This window comes from Ipomoea nil, unplaced genomic scaffold (assembly GCF_001879475.1).
Source record: "Ipomoea nil cultivar Tokyo-kokei standard unplaced genomic scaffold, Asagao_1.1 scaffold1237, whole genome shotgun sequence".
Taxonomy (NCBI): Eukaryota; Viridiplantae; Streptophyta; class Magnoliopsida; order Solanales; family Convolvulaceae; genus Ipomoea; species Ipomoea nil.
The window spans coordinates 2222035-2249900 of record NW_017617665.1 but is presented as its reverse complement, the minus strand read 5'-3'; the positions used below and the strand labels follow the sequence as shown (position 1 = coordinate 2249900).

Here is a 27866-nt window from a genome sequence, read left to right as displayed (position 1 = left end):
TGTTTCCTTTTCTCCTTTTCTCGCCGAGTCCCTCAGTCGAGGCGACTCCTTATGGCTTTTCCTTGGAAACGACTAAGGGTCTGGACCCTTGTTTCCTTTTCTCTTTTTCTCGCCGAGTCCCTCAGTCGAGGCGACTCCTTATGGCTTTTCCTTGGAAACGACTAAGGGTTTGGGCCCTTGTTTCCTTTTCTCTTTTTCTCGCCGAGTCCCTCATTCAAGGCGACTCCTTATGGCTTTTTCTTGGAAATGACTAAGGGTCTGGGCCCTTGTTTCCTTTTCTCTTTTTCTCGCCGAGTCCCTCAGTCGAGGCGACTCCTTATGGCTTTTTCTTGGAAACGACTAAGGGTCTGGGCCCTTGTTTCCTTTTCTCTTTTTCTCGCTGAGTCCCTCAGTTGAGGCGACTCCTTATGGCTTTTTCTTGGAAACGACTAAGGGTCTGGGCCCTTGTTTCCTTTTCTCTTTTTCTCGCTGAGTCCCTCAGTCGAGGCGACTCCTTATGGCTTTTTCTTGAAAATGACTAAGGGTCTGGGCCCTTGTTTCCTTTTCTCCTTTTCTCACCGAGTCCCTCAGTCGAGGCGACTCCTTATGGCTTTTTCTTGGAAACGACTAAGGGTCTGGGCCCTTGTTTCCTTTTCTCTTTTCCTCGCCGAGTCCCTCAGTCGAGGCGACTCCTTGTGGCTTTTTCTTGGAAACGACTAAGGGTCTGGGCCCTTGTTTCCTTTTCTCTTTTTCCTGACACTGCTACCGAGATGTGAAGAATGATAGCGCTTCTTATTCATGATTAAACTTCAAGGGGGTACATAGGCTAACCTTTTAAGGCTTCAAACTCACTGATAAAATTTCTTCAAGTGGATCACATTCCAGATTCGGTCAACGAGCTTCCCTTCCAGCGTTTCCAGTTTGTATGTGCCGGCTTGGACCACTGCAGCAATGCGATAAGGTCATTCCCACTTAACTACGAACTTTCCCCCTTCCGTGGGCTGGCTTGCCTGTCGGTCTCGTAGCACGAGGTCGCCGACTTGAAAGGTCCGCGGGCGAATCCTCCGATCCCGATATCTTTTTACGGCCTGTTGATATTCCACCATTCGGGCATAGGCGGCCTCCCTTCGTTCCTCCAAGACGTTCTTCTCGATCTTGAGGTTTTCTTCATTCCCTTCATCCGAATAATTGTGGACTCGGTGGGTGGGCTCAACAACTTCTATTGGAACTTTTGCTTCGAAGCCATACGCAAGAGAAAACGGGCTTTCACCAGTGGCTCGTCTCTGTGTGGTTCGATATGCCCATAGAACCCGATCGAGCTCGTCCGCCCAGTTCCCTCTAATGTCTTCTAACTTCCTCCGAATTCCGTCCACTATCGTTCGGTTCACATTCTCGACTTGCCCGTTGGCTTGAGGGTAAGCGACGGACACCTTGGTGTGATGTATACTGTGTCGACGACAGAAGTCGGTGAAGGGCTGACAGTCGAACTGTCGGCCGTTATCACTAACTATATGCTCAGGCAATCCGAAGCGGCAAATCACCTTCTTCCATAGGAAACGTCGACACTAGTACTCGGTAATGGTGGCTAGCGGTTCGGCCTTGACCCATTTAGTGAAGTAGTCGATGGCTACAACACAGAATTTCAGATGTCCAGGGGCGACTGGCAGTGGGCCCAGCAAGTTGATCCCCCATTTTGCAAACGGGATGGCCGTGGTGACTGGCGTATAGAAAGTGGCGGGCCGAGTATCTTTTCCGGCGAATGCTTGACAAACCACGCACTTGGCTATCCATTCGATGCAGTCTCTCATCATGGTGGGCCAATAATATCCTTGGACAACTAACTTTTGGGCGAGAGTGTGGGCACCTTGGTGGGCAGCGCAGATTCCGCGGTGGGCCTCGTCCATTATCTTCTCCGCCTCGGGCCTGAGTAGACATCTGAGGAGGCGACCTCCGAATGATCGTTTGTACAACTGTCCGTCGATAATCTCGAACGACGGGGCCTTGCGGCGGACTCTGGCGGCGGCTCCCGGATCTTCCGGCAACTCCCCCTTTTCTTTATACCGCCGGATGTCTTCGATCCAGAACATCTCAGGATTCTTCTCCCGATCCCATTCCTCGACTACTACCTGCTGAATCTCTAGGGTCGTTTCTTCTATGCTGGATCGAACTAGTTCTTCTTTTTGACATATCCTGACGAGGTGATCCGGCACACCCTCTAGGGCGATTTTGGATAGTATGTCGACTTCTGTATTATCCGCTCGCGAAATGTACTCTATCTCGTACATTTCAAATCCTTTTAGCAATTCCAGCACTTTTTCTTTATACTGGGCCATCCGAGCGTTCTTGGCTTCGCATGTCCCGGATATCTGTCCGACCACCAGACGAGAGTCGATCTTGATCTGCAGGCGTCCTACTCCCAGTGTCTTGGGGAGTCGTAGGCCACCCAGCACGGCTTCATACTCGGCCTCGTTGTTAGACGTTGGGAACAAGTAGCTTAAAGCGTAGTAAAGCCGGAATCCCTCTGGTGTAATTAACATGAATCTGCCGCCACAATGTTGACGACTGGCTGCTCATTCTGCATGCATCTCCCACCATTCGCCCAAATTATCTTCTGTGGTGTCCCCTTCGTCGCCTTCCCTGGTGGTGCATTCGACCAAGAAATCGGTTAGGGCCTGCCCCTTCATAGATGGGCGAGGCTGGTACTCGATTCCATACTGAGTTAACTCTACTGCCCATTTCACAAGCCGTCCAGATGACGTGGGATTTCGCAATACGTTTCCCAGGGGTTGATCAGTCAAGACCCGAACGGTATGGGCTTGAAAGTAATGTGCCAGTTTACGCACAGTGGTCATCAAGGCATAAACAATCTTCTCTAAGGGTGTGTACCGTGCCTCAACGGCTTTCAGAGAACGACTTACGTAGTATACCGGGTGCTGGGCACGCTTTTCTTCTCGGACGAGTATCGAGCTCACCGCCCTAAAGGAGGCTGCCAAGTATAAGAACAATGGCTCTCCGACCTGAGGGGTGGACAGCACCGACGGTGTAGAAAGATATCTCTTTAGCTCTTCGAATGACTGCTGGCACTCGGCCGTCCACACAAAACCCTCTTTCTTCTTCATGGCTTCGAAGAACGGCTTTGCTCAAGAAGTGACTGAGGGCAGCCAGTCAACCAGTCAGCCGCTACAAGTCCTTAACGGTGCTGGGAGGCTGCATGTCTATAATGGCCTGTACTTTCTCAGGGTTGGGCTCGATGCCCCTCTTGGTCACCATATATCCTAAGAATTTCCCACTTTGCACTGCGAAGGCACACTTTTTGGGTTAAGTCGGAGGTTGTACTTAAGCATTACCTAGAAGCAGTCGGCCAGATCCTCCGCATGGTTGGTTTCTTCTCGGCTTTTAACCAGCATGTCGTCCACGTAGGCCGCCATGGATTTTCCTAGTAGATCTTGGAACAGTCGGGCGACCATCCGAGTGTACGTAGCCCCCGCGTTTTTGAGCCCGAAGGGCATGACTCGGTAACAATACACCCCATCCGGCGTTAAGAACGCGGTCTTCTCCTCGTCTGCTTGATACATGAAGATCTGATGATACCCCCTGAAAGCATCCATAAAACTCAGCAAAGCCGACCCCGCTGTCTCGTCGACTAGTTGATCGATCCAGGGTAATGGAAATGGATCCTTCGGACAGGCCTTGTTGAGGTCGGTATAATCCACGCACATTCGCCAGACAGGGGGTTTCGGTACAAGTACCACGTTCGCCAACCATTCTGGGTATTTGACTTCTCGGATATGACCCGCAGCTAGCAGTGTGTTTACCTCCTTTTTCACAAACTCCCTCCTATCGTTAGCCAAGTAACGCTTCTTCTGTACGACCGGTCGGTGGTCGGGGTCTACGGCGAGTCGGTGAGCAATGATAGATCCGTCGACTCCCGGCATATCCTCTGGCCCCCAAGCGAAGACCAACCGATTCTCTCGAAGTACTTTTATGACTCCCTCCCGTATCTCCTCCGGGAGGCCGATGCCAATCTGGACCCGCCTTTCTGGTCGTCTGGGGTCGATCTCGATCTCTTCTAACTCCACGGCCGGCTCCGGGCGGGGTATCATTACTTTCTTCAGAGGTCTTTCTGTGATCTCATGGACCTGCATCTCACGTTTACCCATGCCTCTGCAGGCTTGCAGATAGCAATCGCGGGCAACTATCCTGTCGCAGCGAACCGTACCTATCCCACTCGACGTGCGGAACTTTAAGCAGAGGTGCTCGGTGGATATCAATGCTCCCAAATCCTCTAGGCCTGGCCGTCCGAGTATGGCGTTATGTGAACAGGTCACATCGACCACAATGAATTTCATGTCTAGCTTCTGTACGTCGGGATAGCTGCCGATTTCTACCGGTAGAGTGATGGATCCTTCTGCTTCCACCGAGTCGCTTGTGAAGCCGGCGAGTGGTGTTTTGAAAGGATTCAATTGCTCTCGGGTTAGTCCCATTTTGGTGAAGGTCTCAAGGTATAGCACGTTGACACTACTCTCGGTATCCACCAGGATCCGTTGAACGACCACCCCATTCACATCCATTGCGATGACTAGGGCATCGCGTGCGGCGTATCTCCTGTAGGCAGATCCTTGTCAGTGAACGTAATGGGCTCTCGGCAAGTTTTCTTTGAACCTTCTTCTCGCCCGTACACTATCCCTACATACAACTGTCGGGCCCAAGCTTTTCTAGTGTTTGCCGAGTCGCCTCCTTCTGGTCTGCCGATTATCATGTTAATAACCGGTTTCTGTCGTCATTGGGCCTCGTCTTCCTCGGTCGCAGGCTGCTTGCCGCGACTGTTTTCAGCTGCCACTGCGGGGTCGCCGTCTTCCCGGGCCGCCGACCTTCTCCGCCACTTGTTAGGAGGCGGGGTTCCTTGCTGAATGATTCCCTCCATGATTTTCTTCAGGTAGTAGCATTCTTCCATGTTGTGAGTGTAGGATTTGTGGTAACGACAGTATTTAGATATCTTACCCGGCTCTTCGTTCGCTGCACACTCCTCAGTCGGGGAAGGCGAAGGAGGTGCGACTGCTTGTACCTCGTGCACCGGATGTTGAGGAGTCGGCCTATAGGGATGGATGATGGGCCTGTCGTAGGGGCGCCTAGCTTCAGGCCGCCTGATCGCTTCCGGGCGTCTCTCCTTGGTCTCTATGCGGGTTCTCTTTCCGCTGGCGGATCCTCCGACCTCGCGCTGTCGCTTGTGCTTCATAGCCTACTCCGTGTTAGCTCACTTATTAGCCATATGTATGGTTTTTGCGTAGGTGGCCGATCAGTTATCACATAGATCACGATACAGTTGCCCGGATCGTAAAGATTCGATGAAGAAGGTGAGGGCAGTCTGGTCCTTAACCTCCTCGATAGACTGGATCTCCTTTTGCCACCGGGCCAAGTAGGTTTTAAGGGATTCGCCCTCCTCTTGATGGACGTCCCCCAGGTGAGTCAGATCCTTTTGTGGCTTGATGTTGGCCGCGTAGTGACTCATGAAGCGGTCGGCCAGCTCTTCAAAATTGCGTATCGATCTTGGGGGCAGAGCCACTAACCATCTTTGGCCGGTCCTTTTAGTGTCGGCAGGAAAGCGCGACACATGACAGGGTCTCGGACCCCCACTAACCATCTTTGCGCTGGGTACTTTGTAAGACATGATCTCAGAGGAAAAAGGCAAGGCGGTGAGCAACGTTCACCCAGGGGATTTGGTCCTTCCTTCCATTTGCTCCTTCAGATTTCGCACCTCTCGAGCCAGTTGAGCCACATCCTCGTCATTTTGCGTGTGGTTCCCGGTGGATTTCGTGCTTTCGCCAGCCTCTGATTCGGCCTGTTGGTTGCTCGGACCATCGCGCCCGAGTCCTAGTTCTTCTATTACGAGCTCTCTCTCGGGCAGCCTCTCGATTTTGTGGTCCCACCGGTACGCGACTGGGCTCTCTCTCTCCTAGTCGTTCTCTCGCGGATCGGCGTGCGGTGTTTGGACCGAGCCTGGAATGGACTAATCGTACCGGTACACTCTCTGCTCGTCGATCTCCTTGCCTGCCTTCCCTGGATCTTTGGGGCGATTGCTGATTGCAGGGCGGCGGTCGTGAAGCCGACTGCCCTCCCCTTCCCCGGTTTTCTGCAGCGATAGCCCGCCCGAGAGCTCGGATTTGTTCGGGAGTGAACGACATCATGGATGGCGGCCGGTTCAAGGGTGCCGACTCATTCTCTTGACTTTGGGCGTTTCGCTGATTCAACTGCTCTCTCAGGTCGACTTCTGGAGCATTATTGCGGTTATTCGCCTGGCTTCGTCCCTCCGACATGCTGCGAAGCTCTTATCTCTCTGCGATATCCTCGTTTGTCTCGTGCACTCGCCTGCTCAGAAAAGCACGCGGCTCTTTGTTTCGATCCCCACGGACGGCGCCAGTGTTGGTTTTAGGGTTTTTGGGCCCAGGGATGTCCAACACAACCTTGGTTGGTGGATACACCTTTCAATAAAGCTACTGAAAATAGAGTGAAATAAACAGTGGTAGTGAATCGTGTGTCTTTATTCTCTAGGCATGGACTCGCCTGGTTTACAAGGGTGGATGAGCCTTTATATAGTAGGCCCTCCTTCAGCCGAGTCAATGTACATTGAAGGCTGCTTTTAAGGCTAATTTACACTTTAGGGTCGTTGGGTGCCGTTACCGGGTCGGCCAACGGCTCCTTGGGCTTCCCTAACGGTTCGCTTGGTCGAGCTCATTGAATGCTGTGATGAATGCTCCTCAACGGCTCTAAGCCGAGCCTTCTCTTCAACCTGGGCCTGGGCCGACTCTTGGACTAGGCCCAGGCCTCTGGTGGGCCTTACTACTGACCCATATTCTCACTTTCTGGGCCGCTACCTACCGTTCTGGACTCTTCTCCATTCTGGGCCTCTTCTCTGGGGCCCGCCTTCTTGGGCCGGGGTCCTCACCCCATCACGTACCATATATGATTCTGCAAATATCATGTACTCTTTTCTTCAACTAGGTTTTTTCGACGTGGTTTTCCTAGTGAAGTTTTTAACGAGACATGAATGTATTTGAATATACTATCGGTATACCTTGTATTCTTTTCTTGTTTAGGTTTTTTTCCCACAGGATTTTCCTAGCAAGTTTTTAACGAGGCAAGGTCGTGGCCAAATAATGTCCAAGGGGGAGTGTTGTAAATAATATTAAGTGGACATTATTATAGTGTTTATAGCACTTGTAACGGTCAGAGGTTTATGACTACACTTATGGTTTCCGTTACAATTGTACATTATATATATGTGCTTATACCTTCTTGTAAAGTTGATGTTTGAATGCAAGATTAATAAAACTCTTCCATTTACCTTGTCTCTTATATTGTCTCTACTTTTTTTGTTTTGTGCTGCTTGCAATTGTATTCACCGATTAGGAGCTAAATGGCCAAAGAGCGTAATCTCCCACAACTAACCAACAATTTTTGCTTTGCATTTTCCAGCCCAAGTGAAACTGTGTCGCTTCACTACCATGTTTTTTAAGTTCAGATTTTGTATTTTGTATTTCTATGCTATTTAATCATGTTTTTAGACGGCTATTGAAACTACCGAGCAATAAATATGGCACCCACGCGTTATTATAACATTCTTGTAGAACGTGGGCAGCGTAATTAAGTATATATCTATATCTATCTATATCTATTAGGAATTACAAACTGATTACAAACAGTTATAAGTATTACATAATCTGATGAGGACTCAATAAAAATTTTAAATAAATGATTTGAAATTCAAAGAACATAATCATTAATCTTATTGTTCCAATGAGGACTCTTCGTTTCTCTAGGATCAGTCCTGATCAGATTCTACCTCCATATAAAGAGGTAGATTGAAATAAACTATTTCACCTTCAGCTTATTCCATCCTATACGTGATATTCTGCCAGAAATAAACCAAAAATGCCTTCACAATATGTCTCAGTCCAGGCCATCAGTTCACAGTTCGTACGTATGAATTACCAGAAGTGCGGGGAGGACAAGGAATGTATATTCCATGATTCAGAGGTAAAAATAAGTTCTAAAATTGTTTACATTCTGACTGTTTTTGGATGTTAAAAAATCAGGTCTAATTTTACTTTCATAAACTGTAGGGAACCTATATACATGCCAATATCTCTAAAGAAGATGTGGAGAAATATCAGGCTATTTTTGAAGAAGGAAAGGTTTACTCGGTGAAGAATTTTCTTATGGGCACTAACTACTATACCTATAAAACCACTTCACACAAGTACCTCATCAAGCTCAATATAATTACAACACTTTTGTAAAAGAAAATCCAAAGAAACAATTTCCTAGTTTTATGTTTCGACTAAGGTCTTTTGAGTCTTTAATGAATCCTGAAGAAGTCAATGACAATGAGCTTTTTGGTAAGTAAATCTGAAAATGTTTTCTTAGAATAAAACTTTATAGGATTTTTGATTAATCTAGTTTTTTTTTTTTTTTTTTTTTTTTTTTGGCTAAAGATGTTATGGGAAGGATTGTGGAAATCTACTCTCCACTACAAAAGATCATTGGTGGAAAAGCCTCCACTCTAATTGATTTCTTAATAGCTGACAAAAAGTAAGTTTGTCTTAATATATCCATCCACTGTTTTTTTTTTTAAGTACTAACTTTATATTTTATATATAGTGACAACAGATTAAAGTGTACTGTGTGGGATGAACATGTGGCTGCCATTCATCAATTCTATAATGCAAATATTCAAGAACCAATCATTGTTGTCATTCAATTATGCAGGGCTAAGATGTAAATGATATGTAGTTTAATTTGATTTACATTACATCTTGTAATGACCTGCTAATCCAATGCTTCTTTTTAGGGTCCGTTTGGAAAGCTGAAAAATGTTTTCTGGAAAATGAGTCATTTTCCGGAAAATATTTTCCTTTCCAGTGTTTGGTTGCATTCTGGAAAACTGTTTTTGTGTGTTTGGTTCATTTTCTGGAAAATGAGTAGAATTATATAATTAAATATTTTAATCATTTTATTTAGAATATTACAACATGTATAATAATATAATAATAATTTTAAATATAATAAAAATAACTAATAATATATAAAAACAAATATTATGGTGGTGGTGGTGGTGTAGTGGTATTATTCGTTATATAATAATAATAACAATAATAATAATAATAATAATAATAATAATAATAATAATTGGTGGTGGTATGACGGTGGTGGCAGTGGTGGCAGTGGTGGTGGTGGTGGCGGCGGCGGTGGTTGCGGTGGTATGGTGGTGGTGGTGGTGGCGGCGACGGTGGTTGCGGTGGTATGGTGGTGGCGGTGGCGGTGGTATGGTCGTGGTGGTGACGGCGGCGGTAGTGGTGGTAGTGTGATGGTGGTGGTGGCGGCGGCGATAGTTGTTGCGGTGGTATGGTGGTGGTGGTGGCGGCGGCGGTGGTTGCGGTGGTATGGTGGTGGTGGTGGCGGCGCCGGTGGTTGCGGTGGTATGGTGGTGCTGTGGTGGCGGTGGTTTGGTGGTTGTGGCGGTGATGACGATGGTTGCAGTGGTATGGTGGTGGTGGTGGTATGGTGTTGATGGTGTTGGTGGTGGTAGTGGTTGCGGTGTTGGTGGTGGTAGTGGTGGTGGTGTGATGGTGGTGGTGTGGTGGCGATGGTTGCGGTGGTATAGTGGTTGTGGCGGCGACGACGATGGTTGCAGTGGTATGGTGGTGGTGGTGGTATGGTGTTGATGGTGTTGGTGGTGGTAGTGGTTGCGGTGTTGGTGGTGGTAGTGGTGGTGGTATGATGGTGGTGGTGTGGTGGCGATGGTTGCGGTGGTATAGTGGTGGTGGCGGCGCCAGTAGTGGTGGTGATGGTGGTAGTGAGGTGGTGGTGGTATGGTGTTGATGATGTTGGTGGTGGTGTGATGTTGGTGTAAAAGTTGGAAAATGACTTCTCCCAAAAAAAAGGGAAGTCATTTTCCTGCAAAACAAGCCTATTTTCCAAAGTCAACGGAAAATGATTTCCGTTGACTTGATTTTCCAGGCACATCCAAACAATTGAAACTTGGAAAATGATTTCCAGAACTCATTTTCCAGGTTTTCAAACACACCCTTAGATGAAGTAAGGATCACTAGTTTCTACGATGCCACCAAACTATGGATAAACCACAATTCTGATGAGTTTTTTTATTTCATATCTAAGTATGTCTATTTATTATACTTTTCTGTGCTATAATTTGCATCGTATTATTGTTTCTACTACTGTTTTTTTTTTTTTTTTCACTTAGACTGACTCTGCAAAGGTGCGTACTATTACCACTATCCTATCACAGTATACTGGCCTAAGGAATTTTAGGGATGGTTCTGTGGTTGTAACTACCCTAGCTAAACTCTTAATGCAACAAAAGGTGAGTCACAAATTTAATATTCACAAAAATAAATGTAGGAAATCAATTTTTTACTCAAATTAGAAAAATCAGTGACTTCACTTACTATATATTCTTTTTATACTAAAAAATGCAGGAAGGTGAATGGTATGTACCTGCTGAAATTCTTGGTATAGAGGGCTCAGGACATTGGTATTACACTTCATGTGTGGCTATCGGATGTAACAAGAAGTTAAAAACTGATGATGATGGATTGCTTTTGTGTACTAAGTGTCATAAAAAGTTTCAAAAAGGAAAAATAAGGCATTAGCTTACAGTTAGGGTGCTGGATGCAACGACAGGTGCTCCCTTCTTAATTTGGGATAGGGAGTGCTCAGAATTGGTGGATGTACCAGCCAGCTTGCTCTTTGACAAGTATGAACAGGTAAAGTAAGTTTAATTTCACCATTGTAAACTACAAAATATATGTCTCGGTTTAGGTAATATATGTATAACAACATAATGTGTTTCCTAATATATTTATAGGTAAAGTGTGAGCAAATACCAATTTTGGTCCCACGAGTATTAGTAAAATGACAGTTTTGGTTCACATGTTTAATTTCTACAAATTTTCATCAACGACTATTGTTTTAGTACCAATTTTAATCCACAATTATTATTTTAGTACCAAAATTCATCACGTCGGCCACCCATTTATTTAAGACATCCCGAAATCTAAAATTTTAAGGGCATTTTTGTCCTTTTCAACTTAAGATTCCAATTTGAGCGCAGCATAAATAAATTAATTTAAGCCCTAAGATCGATCTCAGTTCGCAGTTCTCCTCCTCATCCTACCTTAATTTGATGGAAAAAATTACGAATTGGGATAGATCTTAGGGCTTAAATCCCTTTATTCATGCTCAAATAGAGATCCTAATTTGAAAAGCACGAAACTACCCTTAATAATTTCATATTTCGGCATGTCTTAAACGAATAGGTGACCAGCGTGATGAATTTTGACACTATAACAATAGTTATGGATGAAAATTGGTACTAAAACAATAGTCGTGGATGAAAATTGGTAGGAATTAAACATGTGGACCAAAACTGTTATTTTGCTAATACTCGTAGGACCAAAATTGGTATTTGCACGGTAAAGTGTGGTATACCTCCAGAATTGGAGTGCCTCATTGGCATGAAAATGATATTCAAAGTTGCAATGAAAAAGGATGAAAGGTGTGTCCCTACATCAGCTTTTAATGTCATGCGAGTACTAAGGGACGAAGATTTAGTTGCTGCCTATTGCTCTAAGCTAAATGATAACCAGGACAAGGACCTCATAAGCAGGATGATTGAAGAGGATGATGAAGAAAATGAAGACTCTGATGAGGTAGTGGCACAATTACATTAATGAATTGACCTAACAAAATCATATTTTATTATGCAAATTCTAGATTTTTTAAGTTCTAATTTTCTATATTCAATGTTTCTTGACTTTTCAGGATGGATCCAAAAGAGATGAAGTGAGTAGTAAAGTGACTGCCACTCAAAAGACTGCCAAGATGACTGAATCTGAAGATTCAGACACTCCTAAAAGATGTCTTCTTGACCAGTTCTCTTCATCTAAGCAACTTAAAAAGTCTAATATTCGTACCACAATAGACAACATAAGCCGTAGTCGAGCGGCCCCCATCCTGGAGACTACCACAATCAGAATCTGAAAAAGCAATAACAGTAAGCGGAGAATCGTACCGAAGGAACAACACATGAAGAAGAGACCCTTTTAAGTACCGTAGTACTCTCTTGCCAGCTTTCCAATGACACTCTCCTGGCACATGCATATACTGGGACAACTTGTTAATTACAAATGTCACATCTGGTCTAGTAACTGACAAATATTGTAGCAACTCAATCAAACGTCGAAATCCCGTTGCGTCAACCACTTGTGCAAGATCAACTGGTGGAAGCTTGGCATCTATAGCCATTGGAGTACAGATAACTTTAGCGCCATCCATTTTAAACTGCTTTAGAATATTAGTCAAGTAACAGGCCTGAGACAAAAATAATCTAGTGGGCGTTGGAATGACTTCAACTCCCAAAAAGTGGTGAAGATAACCAAGATCCTCAATAGAAAACCGATTAGCCAAAGCAATTACAAAGGAGTCAAGAAAGTCTGTGTTATTTCCGGTAAGAATAATATCGTCAACATATACCAAGAAATATGCCACAACAGTACAGCTGTTGAATTATAAATAAACAAAAAGGTGTCGGCTACAGACTTGTTAAAGCTAGTGCTCACCAAAAAGGCAGATAACTCTAAATACCAAGCCCAGGGAGCCTGCTTAAGACCATATAAGGCCTTTCGTAACTTACAGACATGAGTAGGCAACTGATGATCATGATAGCCGGGCGGTTGATCCATGTAAACATCCTCATATAATGTACCATGTAAAAATGCATTGTTTACATCTAATTGACGTAACACCCAACGATGACTCAAAGCTATTGTGAGCACAATTCTAATAGTAACAGGCTTCATAACAAGATTAAAAGTCTCAAAATAGTCCCGGCCCAACTCCTGCAAAAATCCCTTTGCAACCAAACGCGCTTTGTAGCGCTCAACCGAACCATCAGATTTCCTTTTAAGACGAAACACCCATTTGCAGCCTATTGTTTTCTGTCCACTATAAGGAACCAAATCCCATGTATGGTTTTTTAACAAGGCCGGATGTTCTTCATTTGTAGCTTTATGCCACAAAGGATCACGTGGAGCTTGAGTGACAGTTGATGGTTCAAGACAAGAAAGCAAAGGATGAGATGTGGTACAATTTACGAACTTGTAATTGTAATACTTGGGATTCAAACGGCGGACACGTGTAGGACAAGTAGGGACAGGATTAAGATTTAATGACTCATGCGGTGGACTACTGTGTTGACTAGGAACCGAACCAGACGAAGATTCTAGAGTTGGCGATGAAGCAGGATGAGTTGCAGCAGGAATAGGTATTGGGTTGTTACTCACACTAGGGGATTCAAAAGATTGTGTTTGTGAGGTAGGTAACAATCTTTTGAGGTAGGTAATAATGGAATTGTAGTTGATGGAGTTGGGTTGACAGAGGGCAGAGTAGATGGGATGGCAAGTATATATGAGGGAAGAGTTGTGACCGCTTCAGAGGGTTGAACCTGAAAAATATTTTTATTTAATGGAAATTCATGTTCAACAAATTTCACATGTCTGGAAACATAGTGGCTATATCCAAACATTTATAACCAGACTGAGAGGTGGAATAACCAAGAAAAATGCATGGGGTGGACTTCCGGTGTAATTTAGTTTTAGCATAAGGGCGCAACCAGGGGAAGCAGAGGCAACCAAACGCCTTCAACCATTTATAATTCGGCAACCTGCGAAAAAGACACTCGAATGGGGATTTGTGGCCTAAAATAGGAGTCGGCAAACGGTTGATGAGAAAAACGGCTATTTGTACTGCATAAGACCAATAAGTGTTTGGAAGAGAAGCACAATGAAGCAATGACAAAGCGGTCTCGAAAATGTGTTGGTGACGATGCTCAGCCGTGCCATTATGCACCGGGGTGTGAGGTGGAGTGGTAAAATGTGAGATACCACATTCATTAAATATTGGAACAAGCTTTAAAAATTCACCGCCATTGTCCGAAAAAATAGATACAATGTTATGACCAAAATAATTCTCAACTTGCTGTCTTTTGGATTATGTGCTAGCTTAGCTTTGAGCGAAATGATGCGCCCTTTTGATGAGTTTGCATAGCTCTTTGTGAGCCGATCCCAGGCTGTAGCCGCGGTTGGAGCAGAAGAGGTCACCAGTTGAATCAACTCGGTGCAGCTCCCTAAGAGAGCGCTAACAATAATCTGATCTTGACGGTACCATATTTGATGAGCAGGATTTGCAGTTGTCCGTGCTGCATCTAGAAATGCAGCAGGTACAGTGACGGTTCCGTCAATATAGCCGAGTAGGCTAAGACCAACCAGCGTGGAGTGAACTTGACGACGCCAAACTGGAAAGTTGGTAGCATTTAGACGGATCGGGAGATGGTTGGTAGCAGTAAGATAAACTAGTTGTGTTTCAGCTGTGATTGCCATTGGAAGTGGATCGGAGTAGAAATAAAATTAATTCTCGTTGGAGTAAATGCTAGCTTTTGATACCATGTGAAGATGAGAAAATCATATATATTAATAAGTACTGACTATTTATAGTCCAGTAATAAAGTTACAGTAGAAGAGAAAAAGGTGGGAATCAAGCTAATTAAAAAGAAATATTTTGAAGGAGAGCTACTGCAACAATATGAAGAGTAAATAATACAATAAATATAAAAGGAATAATACAATTAAGCTTTATCATCCCCTGCCATGAACAGTGATCTATAGTGACTTTATTTTGGAAGGTCAATAATGCACGCCAGATCATTGACGTGTAGGGTCACCATGAGGATAAATAATGCATGCCAGGCCAGGGCATAGCATTGAATCCATTGTTGTATTCGGTCGTACCAAATATATATGTGAATAGAGATAAGATTGTAATGTGTGGCCACAAATCCACAATATATTGAAAATAATAAATAAAATTGAAATATCTCTCCCGTATAGTAAATGATGGCTCTCTTGATATTTTGATTGGTTCAATAGAAACCCGAGACCAAAATGAATGGAATAATCACCATGCATTCATTAATTGAATTTAAAATATAATTTTTCTTGTAAAAATTTTGATTGAGTCCGTCACACATTATTTTTTTAGTGTAATTAATTTTTCTTGTATAATTTTTTTTTATTTATATAAGAGTGAAATTTACTCCATGCATACCCTTAAATAGTGATTGAGAATTTTCTCACTACCAAAAAATAAATTAAAAAATTCAATCATTTTACTTTTCTTTGGTGATATATTATTTAAAATTTATTTTAGATACAACTTAAAAGGTGGGAAGTCGAATCTTTGACATTCTAACCTAAAGTTAAAGATTGGTTTCATGGCTCCAAAAGGTGTGGCCAATTAGAGATGGCAATTTACTCCGTCTCCTACAGGATCCTCAATTCCCAATCCACTTTAAAAAGGCCCTTACTAGCCTTAAGAAACTCCCTAGCCGTTCTAGGCGGTCGGCCGCCTAGGCGCCGAGTAGGTCTAGGCGGCCTAAGCGGTCGTCTAGGCGGGATTTAACTAATTTTTTTAAAAAAATAATTTTTACGCCTAACAATTTTTACAACCTTGTCCTGAGTACCATCAATTAACATAAAAATAACTTCTGGGCTGCCGAGTAGAGGGTTTTCAGCTTATCATATGCCATAGTAAGACGTTCAATCGCTTTTTGTAATTTTCTAGCCTCCGCTAAATCGGTACAAGGCTTATTTAATTTTTTTCCAACAAGTCAAACACCGACTCATGATATTTAGCAACATTGGAGCCCTCCGGCGTCTTTAGGTTAGATTCAATCATAGTAGCAGCAAGCTTGTTATAAAAACCTTTTAAGGAATTTATCAATACAAGGGCCCTTCTTAGAATAAAATCTTAAATTCTGAAATTGACTAGCATCAGTACCTGCTCGCCTTAGCATGAGCATTTCCATGTCTAGATATTCAAGAGACGGGACGGGGATAGGAACGAAAATGTATTTAATTCCCCGTTGAGGACGGGAACGGGGAATACCCCTCCCCGTCCACGAATAATTATTATCATCAAACCTCTTAGCTAGGCTACTAGCATTCACATTTCTGATACAAACAAACAGACAAATATTGAGTGAGACTAGGGAAAGAGATGGATTGTGTTGCTTTAGCTTCTCTGATTGCAACAATCAAGCTTGAGTTTCTACAACCCTTCCCAAGGATCCCTCTTCATCATCAAGAACCAATAATCCATTCTTTCTTGCAAATGATTTCTTCTTTGCAAGCCTTTCTAAAGGAATCCAGGGCTGCTGCTGCAATCAAGGATTTGGAAATCGAAATCAGAGACTTTGCACTCAAAGCCGAAGACAACATCGAAATACAGCTAAGCAACTTTGTGTTGGCCAAAGACAAAGAGGATGAGGAAAAAGCTTCCCAGCAACTCCATCAAGCCTTGCAAGAAGCAGCAGAAAGCGCATCAGAGTTGTTGAGTATTATCGACAAGGTAAGCAATGAAGCGGATGATGAGGAGAATGAAATTCAACCATCAATTCATCATTGGCTAAAGCGTTCTTATTCGGAGTTTGAGAATGATAAATTTGATGGATCCTCACCGTGCTTTCCTGAGCTTGTGGGTGGAAAAATGGTGGGTCGTCACCATGATCGTGAAGAGATAATCAACAATCTCATGCCAATGTTAAATCACTTCTTCTCCAGCTCCTACTTCGTACCCCCTTTAAATAATTAAGAAGATAACTTTGGTCTTCATTGTTGGGATGATGGGCATTGGAAAAACTACTTTAGCTAAAAGTGTGTATGGAGATCGACAAGTTGAAGATTATTTTGATGTACGTGGGTGGATTACAATGCCTCAAGAATACAACAAGAGCCAAATGTTACGCCTCCTTCTTCGTTCAATTTTACCTGCAGTGGAAAACAAATTTGGAGAAGGAAGTGCTATTCCAGCTGATAAACTTGCAGAGCAGGTAAGGACACAATTGCGTGCCAAAATATTTCTAATTGTATTGGATAACATACACGACAGTCGAGCTTTGCATGATATCCAAAGGTGTGTTTGTTGCGGTGATCCTGGGAGTACCATACTGCTAACCACTGGGAACTTCAATCTCAGATTCGACCCTATCTACTATCACCATCAGTATACCCATTACATGACTTTGCTAGATCAAAACCAAAGTTGGGATCTATTTTGCAATAATATGATTTCTCTTAAAGGCCGGGTGGCGCTTGAATTTGTGAAAATCAAGAGTCATATTGTAGAGATATGTGATGGACTACCATGGTCTATTGTTGCAGTTGCAGAGCGTCTGGCTAAATGTCATGACATATTAAAGGAGTGGGAGAAGGTCAAAAAGGAAATGGAGTCACTGGGAATTCTAGATCACAATGTTCTCACTTTCCATTACAATCAATTGTCGGAACATTTAAAAGTTTGCTTTTTATATTTTGGAGTCTTTCCAAAACGTAAAGAAATCCAAGTTAAAAAGCTTATTGGTTTGTGGATTGCTGAGGGATTTTTGGAGCCATTGGAGCATGAAGAGTTAGAAAATCAAGGTTATGTGTTTTTACAAGAACTTATTGATAGAAGTCTCCTCTTAATATGCAATAAAGGTCGTGATGGCAAAATTAAGACTTGTAGGATGCATAGTGCCTTGCATAGCTTTTGTGTTGGAGAAGCTCAAAAAGTAGGTATTTTTTGTGCAGTAAATACTCTGCAACATACTGCATTGTCATTAAGCGAGTTTGCAAATTCAAGTCGTTGGTTAAGTTTATATACACATAGTTTTGACTATTATGTGTTGTTTAGTACAAACAAACCTCGCTCCATTTTTTTCTTTGATGATGATCCTAAAACTTTTGTACCTTTCAAGCTGTTAAGAGTTTTGGCCTTTGTTCCATCTCCATTCCTCCAAAGAGTGTCAATGCATTCGAGGCATTTAATTTTTTTGAGATACTTATTTATAAGTCAGAGGTTTGAGGGGCTAGGTAATATAGTGTCAAATAACCCGAATTTACACACACTTATTGTTTCCAGTGATGAACCACAAATTGGAGCTCCTACAATTCATTTGTCATCCACAATTTGGCAGTTACCACACTTGAGGCATCTTGAACTTGGCGATATGTATACAATAGATGATCCTGCAAGCATGGTTACAATGACGAATTTGCAAACATTATCTTTGGTGAGCCCAACTCATTGCGGAAGGGAAGTGCATTTCAATTTTCCAAACATAAGAAAATTGAAACTTTTTTATAAAGAAGACTTGGTGCCCAGTCACATTGGCAGTTCTTCTGGCAATCCCATCACTTTGTATAATTTGGACTATTTGGAATGGCTTGAAAGGCTAACAATTTCAATTTCGATTGGCTGGATTGTAACCCTTCCTGAAAGGTGTATGTTTCCTTCACAATTGAAGAAATTAAACTTGAGTGGGGCTAAACTTTCTCAAAGAGATTTAACGGCAATTGGAATGTTGCCGGAGCTTAGGGTGCTCAAGCTTGAAAATGCCTTATTGGGAAGAGTGTGGGAAGTAGCTGAAGGAGAATTTCGTAAATTAAGATTCTTGCTAATTGAGGATAAAAAACTCAAGCAATTGCAAAGTAATGAAGCATACACTTTATTATGTCTTGAGCGTCTAGTCCTAAGATGTTATTGTTTGGAACAAATCCCATTAAGCTTTGTTGGTCCCAAGTTGAAGCATATTGAGCTGGATGGGTGTAACCCTTCCATTGTTGCTTCTGCCAAGCAGCTCATGATTATCAAAGATTTGTACGGTCGAGTTGAGGTTAGATGCTAAAACGCCATTCATTCTTGATAATTAATTATTTAGATTCTATTCTTTAAAAAATCTATTACTATTAATTTCTTTATATGATCTCAGTTTACTATTAATAATTATTTGTTTTGTGTATTTTGCATTACTTGCATAGATTAAAATCCAAGGGCAAGGGGCAGGGCCTGAATATATAGAAGATGTTGAAAAGGCAAATTGTGAGGTTAGAAGTTATGGCTCATTCATTATATTCAGTCTTGTTTTTTCTTGTTTCTTAGATGCGCTGAACTTAATTGTGTGCAAAATCTGTTATTTTTTTAACCTCATTTGTTTTCATAGATAAAAATGGAGGAGAAGGGTGAATCATGAGCAGGGGCAGGGGGGCAGATGGTAGAGGAAGAAATTGGAGTTGGGAAATTGAAGTCTTACATTCACAAATTAAAGAAAATGAGATTGAGAAATATGTTAAAATGCGCAAGCCCAAAAGTGGATTGACAAGGAAGACCAAAATGAAATGAGGTTAGAAGCCCAAACGTCTGCCTCACAAATATGTGAGTCGATCGTTATACCCTACACCACGGCGCACATAGCACTGTGCGCCGCGCGCCTCCCAAAACGACGTCGTTTTGGGAGGCGCGGTAGGAAGTTGCTGGGATTATGTGTATTTGTTCACACAGTTATATGTATTTGTTTATACAATTATGTGTATTGGTTCATACAGTTATGTACATTTTTTATACAATTATGTACATCCGAATCAGAAAATTTGTGTGTATTATGTTAATAGTTGATGTGTATTATGTTAAAAGTTTATGTTTATTATGTATTATGTTAGATTATGTGTATTATCTTTTAAAAAGAGTATGTATATTTTGTTATATAATTATGTACATTTATGTATACAATTATGTGTATTCTAGTATAATATTATGTACATTCTTGAACAGCGGGTTTTTTTTTAAAGAAAAAACTACTGCCATTCACTGGGGCGGGAAATTTAAAAAAAAATAAAAATTAAAACGACGTCGTTTTGCATCTGGGCGCATAGTGCAACACGCGCTGTGGTGTAGGATATAAATTGCCTATGTGAGTGGTGAATTTATGGGTTAGTTGGTCTAAATTCTAAGCTTGACCTTAGGAACGCATCTATCTATCATCACTACATTTTTTTTTAATAGAACTAGTATTTTCAGCCGTGCGATGCACGGAATGGAATTGTTGTAATATATTAAGAATATTTAAATCGATAAAGAGTTAATTTCATCAGAGGTCACTTATCTTTCCTAACAATTCCAAATTTAATCCTAGACTATAGTTATTAATTATTACGATTTATTCTATGTTATAATTCTTACGTTAATATTCTTACTATTATTATTAACACTTAATTACTTTTAGATATTATTTTTACCACTGATATTATTATTATTATATTATTATTATTATTAATTTCTTTTCAAGTTTTGTTAATATATAATGGCCGTGAGGCACACAATAATAATATAACCATTGATGGAGAAAATTGATCCAGCGTACGACGACCCAGGGTATGTATTTATACGCATCAATAATCTCCCTAGAAAATATATGAATAATGTAAAGAGATTGCAGGGAATCAATAAATAAAAAATAAAATATATGAATAATGTAAAGAGATTGCAGGGAATCAATAAATAAAAAATAAATATGCAGGACACAAGATATTTAACGTGGAAACTAATACGGTGAAAACCACGAGCCTTTTTGGGCTAAGCCAAGCCGAAATCCACTAAGTTGTAGGTGTAGTACAGGTACATAGGTGGCCATGGCCATGGAATGGTTGACAGAAAGAGTATGTATAAGAGAGGTTTATATTTGAGACTGGCGTGACCCCCTTTGTCTGCATCCCGGAGCTTTTATATAATATTATTTGTGCAGTTGTAACTTCCCGTAGTCTTCCCTCTTTGCTTGTCATGATAACATCTTCTCTTTGACTAATATATTATTATTATTATTATTATAAAATAATAATAATAATAATAATAATAATAATATGGCATGCATATTATATTATTCCATCATGAGTCCCCCACTTTCTTAACCGCAAGTATTTTTTTGGTATAAGAAAGTAGAAAAACAGATGTTCACCAAATAAAAATGATAACACTCGGAGTGCATCCTTAACTAGCAGTGTAGTCTGGACTGTATGTTTGTGCGCAGAGCACCAAATTAAAGTATGTTTGTCTGTCGTGTTTAGCCGTTTGGCCAAATTATTTTTGCCTTGAACCCGTAGCTTTCGTTCGGCGATAGGCGAGGTCGGACCTCGTATCGCCCCTAGGGCATCAAGGTTGCGTTACATCCGTTCGACGATAGGCGAGGTGGGACCTCGTACCGCCCCTAGGGTGTCAAGATTGCGTACGCCCGTTCGACGATAGGCGAGGCCGAACCTCGTACCGCCCTTAAGACGTTTTAGCCAGGTAGTGAACAAGGACGAACCTCGTATCACAGTTAGAGTATACCAAAGTCGGGGCTGGCGCGCACAACCACGACCATGGATCGATCCTTATACTTTATTTTGATGTAATAAATAATTCAGAGTGTCCCACTTTGCTTAGTGGTCCACTTATTAATATCACTTTATTATTTAAGAAACATATATAATATACACACGTACGCATACTGTGCTAATGCATGCATGCTTTTTCCAAACTATGGCCATTGTAGATATCATATTTGCAATGACCAGTGGTAGGAGCGAATGGATGCAACTCTTCAAATATGTGCAAACTGTTCATACCATTACGAAGTTCATGTCTACGTTCGTCTCAAGTTTCCAGCAAAGCAGCCTCTCCCACAAGCAAATGGGAAGAACACCGAAAGGCTATCGGCCAAAATGGTCAACCAACCAGAAACCAGTGAATCTCCAAGAGCCTCTCTACTCTGTCAGCCACAAGAGAAATCAAATTCGCCCTGCTAACTTCCAAATTCATCAAATACGTTTTTGTTTCCTCCATGGCCTCCAATCTCATATTTTGTAGGGAGGCATAGAAGCAGCAGGTTTGGAGTTACAGATTAGAAATCTCCAACTAATAGTGAGAATATAGATGCTCCCAGATATACTGCCTGGCCTGCTCATCATCATTGTGCTTTGTTGTTACACTGACTTTTCAACCTAACTCCAAACTGTTTTATCATGCTACAATCAACACCAGTTGTACGAGCTACCGTGAACACTTTGGCCCCAAACCTTGCAATTGTCCCAAGGTTGGTGATTGCTATATGGTGGTGTGTGTTCTGCTCCTTGACAATTAAAGATGAGAGGCATAGAATGATCTGGTTCATCTAAAGAGATTGGCACATCCCTCAATACAGCACTTCAAAGCAACAATTGACAACTTCTTATCTTTTAACAAAACTGCCATGCAAGATGAGGATTATTATATATGCTCCTCTGCAACAGCTACACAAGCTTTCGTCAAGTAGCATCTACTTTATTAATTGCCTTTTATATCAGCATACGTTCTAGCACTCAGAATTTATTGCGTAAAATTAAGATGCCCATGCATATAGTCTGTTCATTTTTGAAATCTCTAACGAAACTGGTTGTTCTACGTAACCCTCACAGATCATGTTGATGATGATTAATAAACAAAAGATACATGCGATCAAGAATATTCTGATCGAGCGGCACCCAGGTCCAACAAGAGAGCCTCCTCCGATCCTATGCTCCTTAGGAATTCAAATGAATACGATCGTTTTACAATAAAATCCGGATCGTTGAATTTGTCCTTTTGAATTGTTGTTCCGTCTCCATCGGAGACGGTTCCTACGTGATCCCCCGACTGTTGCCAAATCGGATTTTAGCGAAATTTCCGCCGAAACGGCTCCAATATCCTGCTCTCCATTATCATGCCATCCAAGCTTGGTCGTATTCTCGCCGCCAAGACTGGAACGAACGACGAATCTGGCTGGAATATTCTCGCGCGGCACAACGAACAAATCACATGCGACCGGAGCCATCAGTGCAATCCACGTAGAATGCGTGTGAACATACTGGAAGCGTGCGGACATAGTTGTCGCCTTCGGATTCCGCCAAACAAATCGCGCAGTCGTGAACGCCGCTCTTCCGGCTATAGATATGTGAGCCGTACGTTTTGGTTTGCTCCGGCTTCCTGAGGATAAGAGGTGGAAGGTGATCGTTGATAAGACTGACCAAAGCATTGGAAAAACATCGGGCTTTTGGATTCTCAGGGACAGAAAGCGCAACGGAGTCATCGTAGCCCGACAACGAAGAATTGTGTTTCACTGATAATAAATAGTGCAGCAGTTCTTGGGTTTTCGCCCTTCGTACATCCATCTACTACTGAATCATTGCCTAAAGCCAACATGGGGATGAGATCATTTTGGGGGTGTGTAAGGCTAACATGAGACGGTCTAATGTAACTGAAGAGTTATCGCTGTGATTGGTGGAGACGAATCTCATCATTCTTGAGGTGTTGTTTTTGTAAAAAAAAAAAAAAAGAAAAAGAAATAGGTTTGATTAAGGAGAGCAAGCTAGAGTTTGTACAGCCACTCTCAACAAGAGCACCATTGATGGAGAAAATTGATCCAGTGTACGACCCAGGCAGGGCCGTATTTTAAGTTTTGGTGGCCCTGTTCTGGTAAATAAATGTGGCCCTACTAAAATCGCAATTTTTAAAATCAATACATGCAAGTTTCGAACCTTTGACTTCAAAGTTAAAATACAATAAAAATACATTCTTACCATCTCTTCATGGAACTTTTTAAATTCAATTGAAAATTTTTTATTTTTATTTCTAAACTAACTAGATAAAAATTAAATATTGGACTTCTAAAATTTGGGGCCCCTCTAAAATTGGGGGCCCTGTGCGGTAGCCCAGCTTACACAGCCTAAAATCCGGCCCTGGACCCAGGGTATGTATTTATACGGATCAATAATCTCCCTAGAAAATATATGAATAATGTAAAGAGATTGCAGGGAATCAATAAATAAAAAATAAATATGCATGACACAAGATATTTAACGTGGAAACCATTACGGTGAAAACCACGAGCCTTTTGGGCTAAGCCAAGCCGAAATCCACTAAGTTGCCACGAGCCTTTTTGGGCTAAGCCAAGCCGAAATCCACTAAGTTGTAGGTGTAGTACAGGTACATAGGTGGCCATGGCCATGGAATGGTTGACAAAAGAGTATGTATAAGAGAGGATTATATTTGAGACTGGCGTCACCCCCTTTGTCTGCATCCCGAAGCCTTTATATAATATTATTTGTGCAGTCGTAACTTCCCGTAGTCTTCCCTCTTTTCTTGCCATGATAACCTCTTCTCTTTGACTAATATATTATTATTATTATAAAATAATAATAATAATAATAATAATAATAATAATAATAATAATAATAATAATAATAATAATAATATGGCATGCATATTATATTATTCCATAACCATAATTAAATATTCTTGTATTGTATTCTGTGAGTCACAATAATAATAATATAACAATAATTAAATATTCTTCAATTCTAATATTCTTCTAGGATTTCTATTACCATCATTAATTATTCCCTAATTTACCATAATTAAATAATTTGACCAATTATAAAGAGAGATTAATAAATAATGCACGGGACAATTTTTTAATTAAAAAATTTAAAAATTTATTAATAAAAGGGAAAATGGCACTTTTTCCCCTGAGTTATATACTTATAGCACTTTTCCCCCCTCAATTATTCAAGTGGCTGTTTTTCCCCCTAAAATGTTAAATGGACATATTTACCCTTAAAATAAATATTTTATTTATTTTTTCTTCTCCAACAAATTATGACCATAATTTGGTTCAAACCAAATAAACACTATAGCAACCAAACCGAAATATTCCAATTACAATTTAGAACCGAAACTCGATATTTAGAGTTTATTAAAATCCCGGAACGGACGGTTCATGTTCCGAACTGAAAAAATAAAATACATTTATTGTTGAATTTAGACTATTTTTAAAATAAAAATAAAATTTTAAAATAAAAACGGTTCAAAATCGCGAATCGGGTCTGGAACCGCCAGTTCACGGTTCAGGATCCAATTTTTTTGATTCATAATTTTAATAAATTGAAATCCAAATATTGGGTTCTAGATCTGAATCATAACCGGAAACTTTTAATTCGATTGCTATAGTGTCCGATTCAGTTCGAACCGAATCGTAGTCATCCCTACGTATACGCAATAATTTGTTGGAGAAGTAAAATAAATAAAATGTTTATTTTAAGGGTATAAATGTCAATTTAATATATTAGGGGGGGAAAACAACCACTTTTAGAATAATTGAAGGGGCTAATGTGCTTACCTAAATAATTGAGGGGGAAAAAGTGCTATAAGTATATAACTCAGGGAGAAAAAGTGTCATTTTCCCTTAATAAAACAAAAGGTTCTCATATTTTTTTTCTTAGAAACTATTTAATAAAACACTTTTTTTTTAGAAATTGGTGGGCCAAACCGCCTACGGCAGTTTGCGGTGGATAGATCTCAAAAAATTACGCGATTTCAAAAAAACATTTGTCCAAAACGGACAACCGAGTCAAAAGTTATGCCTTGCCGAACTTTTGACACTGCACAACTTTAACCCATAATTATTGTACGAATGAGAAAGTAGAAATCAATATATTTTATTGTGAAGAGAGATTTTTTAGGAATTGGGCGAAAAGTTAAAATTTTAGGATTTTGTTATTATACTAGTTTTTTACGCGCATTGCGCGATTGAGATAATGCCCAATGTTTTTTTTTTTTTTTTAAATAAGTACTTTAAAGTATATTAAGGCAAGATTATATTGGAATTGTTCATAATTAAATGTTAAATTTGCGTATTTAAATAGGCAATTCGATCTAAGTTTACAAGTGCAAGATAATATAGTCAAGATTGATTATAATTGTCAATAAAGTAATTGTATAGGTATGGTTGAAACCAAATACGGGACATAAGGGAGAGCAAATAAAAATTAGGACATAAAATATTAAATATATATTAATATTGAAGAGCTAACTGTTGATTGCCAACTAAGGACATTGCGAGATAGTTTCTCACTTCAATTTGTTGCGTGATTTGAATACTCTTTTTTGTCAATAAATCTCCCAAATAGTTAATATGATTGACTTAATTATATTTTTTTATTTTTTTAAACAATTATTATTATTATTATTATTATTATTATTATTATTATTATTATTATTTTATTATTATTATTATTATTATTATTATTATTATTATTATTATTATTATTATTATTATTATTATTAAATATATATATACCCTTATGTCATTTTACATGTTAATCTAAACAACTAATTTTTTCAAATATCTTTTTACCAACCTTTGATATAATTCGCTGGTCAAATTCGGCAATATAATCCGCTAACGCTAATCGCTAACTGCTGATTGTCAAACAAGGACATTGCGAGACAGATCTCACTTCAATTTGTTGTGTGATTTTAATACTCTCTTTGTCAATAAATCCCTCAATTAGATAATATAATTAGCTTTATTAATTATATATTTTTAAATTTTTTCATGGTATTAATAAAATAGTTGGTAAATAAATATATAGCATTATTTTGTATTATAACTTTGATATTTAATTAAAAAATAGTACACAAAAAAAGATAATAGACAATGTAGTGAATATAATCAATTAATGAATTTGAATGTAAAGAATTTTTACATTGGAGAAATATAAAGACAATATAACTAATAAAATTATTTCTCTTAATTAATTTATTGATAATGAATATTTTTTTTTATAAAGACATTATAGGGACAATGTATGGAATATAATCAATTGATGAATTTGAATGTAAAGAATTTTTATATTGGAGAAAAATAAATACAATATAACTAATGAAATTATTTCTCTTATTGATAATGATTAATTTTTTTGAATAAAGACATTGTAGACACATAATTCTAAATTAATGAAATACATATGTATTATTTTTTGTTGTAGTTACTAAATTATTATTTATATAATTTAATAAGAGTAAAATAGAGTACTAATTATGCCAACTTTGATTAGGATGAGATTCGAACCTAAGACCTTTCTTATTGAAATCAATGAGTAAATTAACGGTGAACTGACAGAAATTAACGGAAAAGATAATATTTAACGGAAAAGTTAACGGAAAATCATATTCATTAAGGATAAATTAGTAAATCTTAAGGAAAAATTAAAATCTGATCAATCTGAGCCATTCATTTGATTAAAAAATTTAACCGCCATTTTTTCTACCCATTATAGGCCTAACTCTCTTGGGCTCTTATTAGTATAGTAGATAGTAGATATAGTATAGATTAGATGTGCAAATGGAATTGTATTACACTATTTTATTTTATAATTTTAGAATAGAATTTTTACCCAGAATTATTGTATGAATGAGAAAGTAGAAATCAATATATTTTATTGGGAAGAGAGATTTTTTAGGAATTGGGCGAAAAGTTAAAATTTCAGGATTTTGTTATTATATATAGTATAGATTAGATGTGCAAATGGAATTGTATTACACTATTTTATTTTATAATTTTAGAATAGAATTTTTACCCAGAATTATTGTAGGAATGAGAAAGTAGAAATCAATATATTTTATTGGGAAGAGAGATTTTTTAGGAATTGGGCGGAAAGTTAAAATTTCAGGATTTTGTTATTATATATAGTATAGAAGTATAGATAGTATAGATTAGATGTGCAAATGGAATTGTATTACACTATTTTATTTTATAATTTTAGAATAGAATTTTTACCTATAATTATTCTACGAATGACAAAGTAGAAATCAATATATTTTATTGGGAAGAGAGATTTTTTAGGAATTCGGCAGAAAGTTAAAATTTCAAGATTTTGTTATTATATATAGTATAGATTAGATGTGCAAATGGAATTGTATTACACTATTTTATTTTATAATTTTAGAATAGAATTTTTACCCAGAATTATTGTACGTATGGGAAAGTAGAAATCAATATATTTTATTGGGAAGAGAGATTTTTTAGGAATTAGGGGGGAAGTTAAAATTTCACGATTTTGTTATTATATATAGTATAGATGATTAAAATAAAAACCAATATAACA

General features: G+C 39.7%; 3 protein-coding genes across 3 annotated transcripts; 2 read left to right on the top strand and 1 right to left on the bottom strand.

The window, feature by feature from the left end:
• Nucleotides 1–3326: 3326 nt before the first annotated feature.
• LOC109183972 lies at nucleotides 3327–4550 on the bottom strand. Its single transcript, XM_019333999.1, has one exon. The coding sequence runs from the start codon at nucleotides 4548–4550 to the stop codon at nucleotides 3327–3329; it is 1224 nt and encodes a 407-aa protein (XP_019189544.1).
• Nucleotides 4551–11703: 7153 nt separating this feature from the next.
• Nucleotides 11704–19182, top strand: LOC109183997 (putative late blight resistance protein homolog R1B-17). The gene is made up of 4 exons (XM_019334030.1): nucleotides 11704–11708; nucleotides 16709–18766; nucleotides 18912–18977; nucleotides 19094–19182. Exons 2-4 carry the CDS (start codon nucleotides 16733–16735, stop codon nucleotides 19121–19123), a joined length of 2130 nt encoding a protein of 709 aa, XP_019189575.1. The 5' UTR covers nucleotides 11704–11708; nucleotides 16709–16732; the 3' UTR covers nucleotides 19124–19182.
• LOC109183970 lies at nucleotides 16111–16704 on the top strand. Its single transcript, XM_019333998.1, has one exon. It carries the CDS (start codon nucleotides 16111–16113, stop codon nucleotides 16702–16704), a length of 594 nt encoding a protein of 197 aa, XP_019189543.1.
• Nucleotides 19183–27866: the final 8684 nt, after the last annotated feature.

What these genes read in the sequence shown, in the direction of transcription:
- LOC109183972 (XM_019333999.1), bottom strand. Translation starts at nt 4,550, where the DNA reads ATGGATGTGAATGGGGTGGTCGTTCAACGGATCCTGGTGGATACCGAG.
- LOC109183970 (XM_019333998.1), top strand. Translation starts at nt 16,111, where the DNA reads ATGGATTGTGTTGCTTTAGCTTCTCTGATTGCAACAATCAAGCTTGAG.
- LOC109183997 (XM_019334030.1), top strand. Translation starts at nt 16,733, where the DNA reads ATGATGGGCATTGGAAAAACTACTTTAGCTAAAAGTGTGTATGGAGAT. An exon ending in ATTTGTACGGTCGAGTTGAG is followed by an intron (nt 18,767 to 18,911) that starts GTTAGATGCTAA and finishes TTACTTGCATAG; the next exon opens with ATTAAAATCCAAGGGCAAGG. An exon ending in TTGAAAAGGCAAATTGTGAG is followed by an intron (nt 18,978 to 19,093) that starts GTTAGAAGTTAT and finishes TTGTTTTCATAG; the next exon opens with ATAAAAATGGAGGAGAAGGG.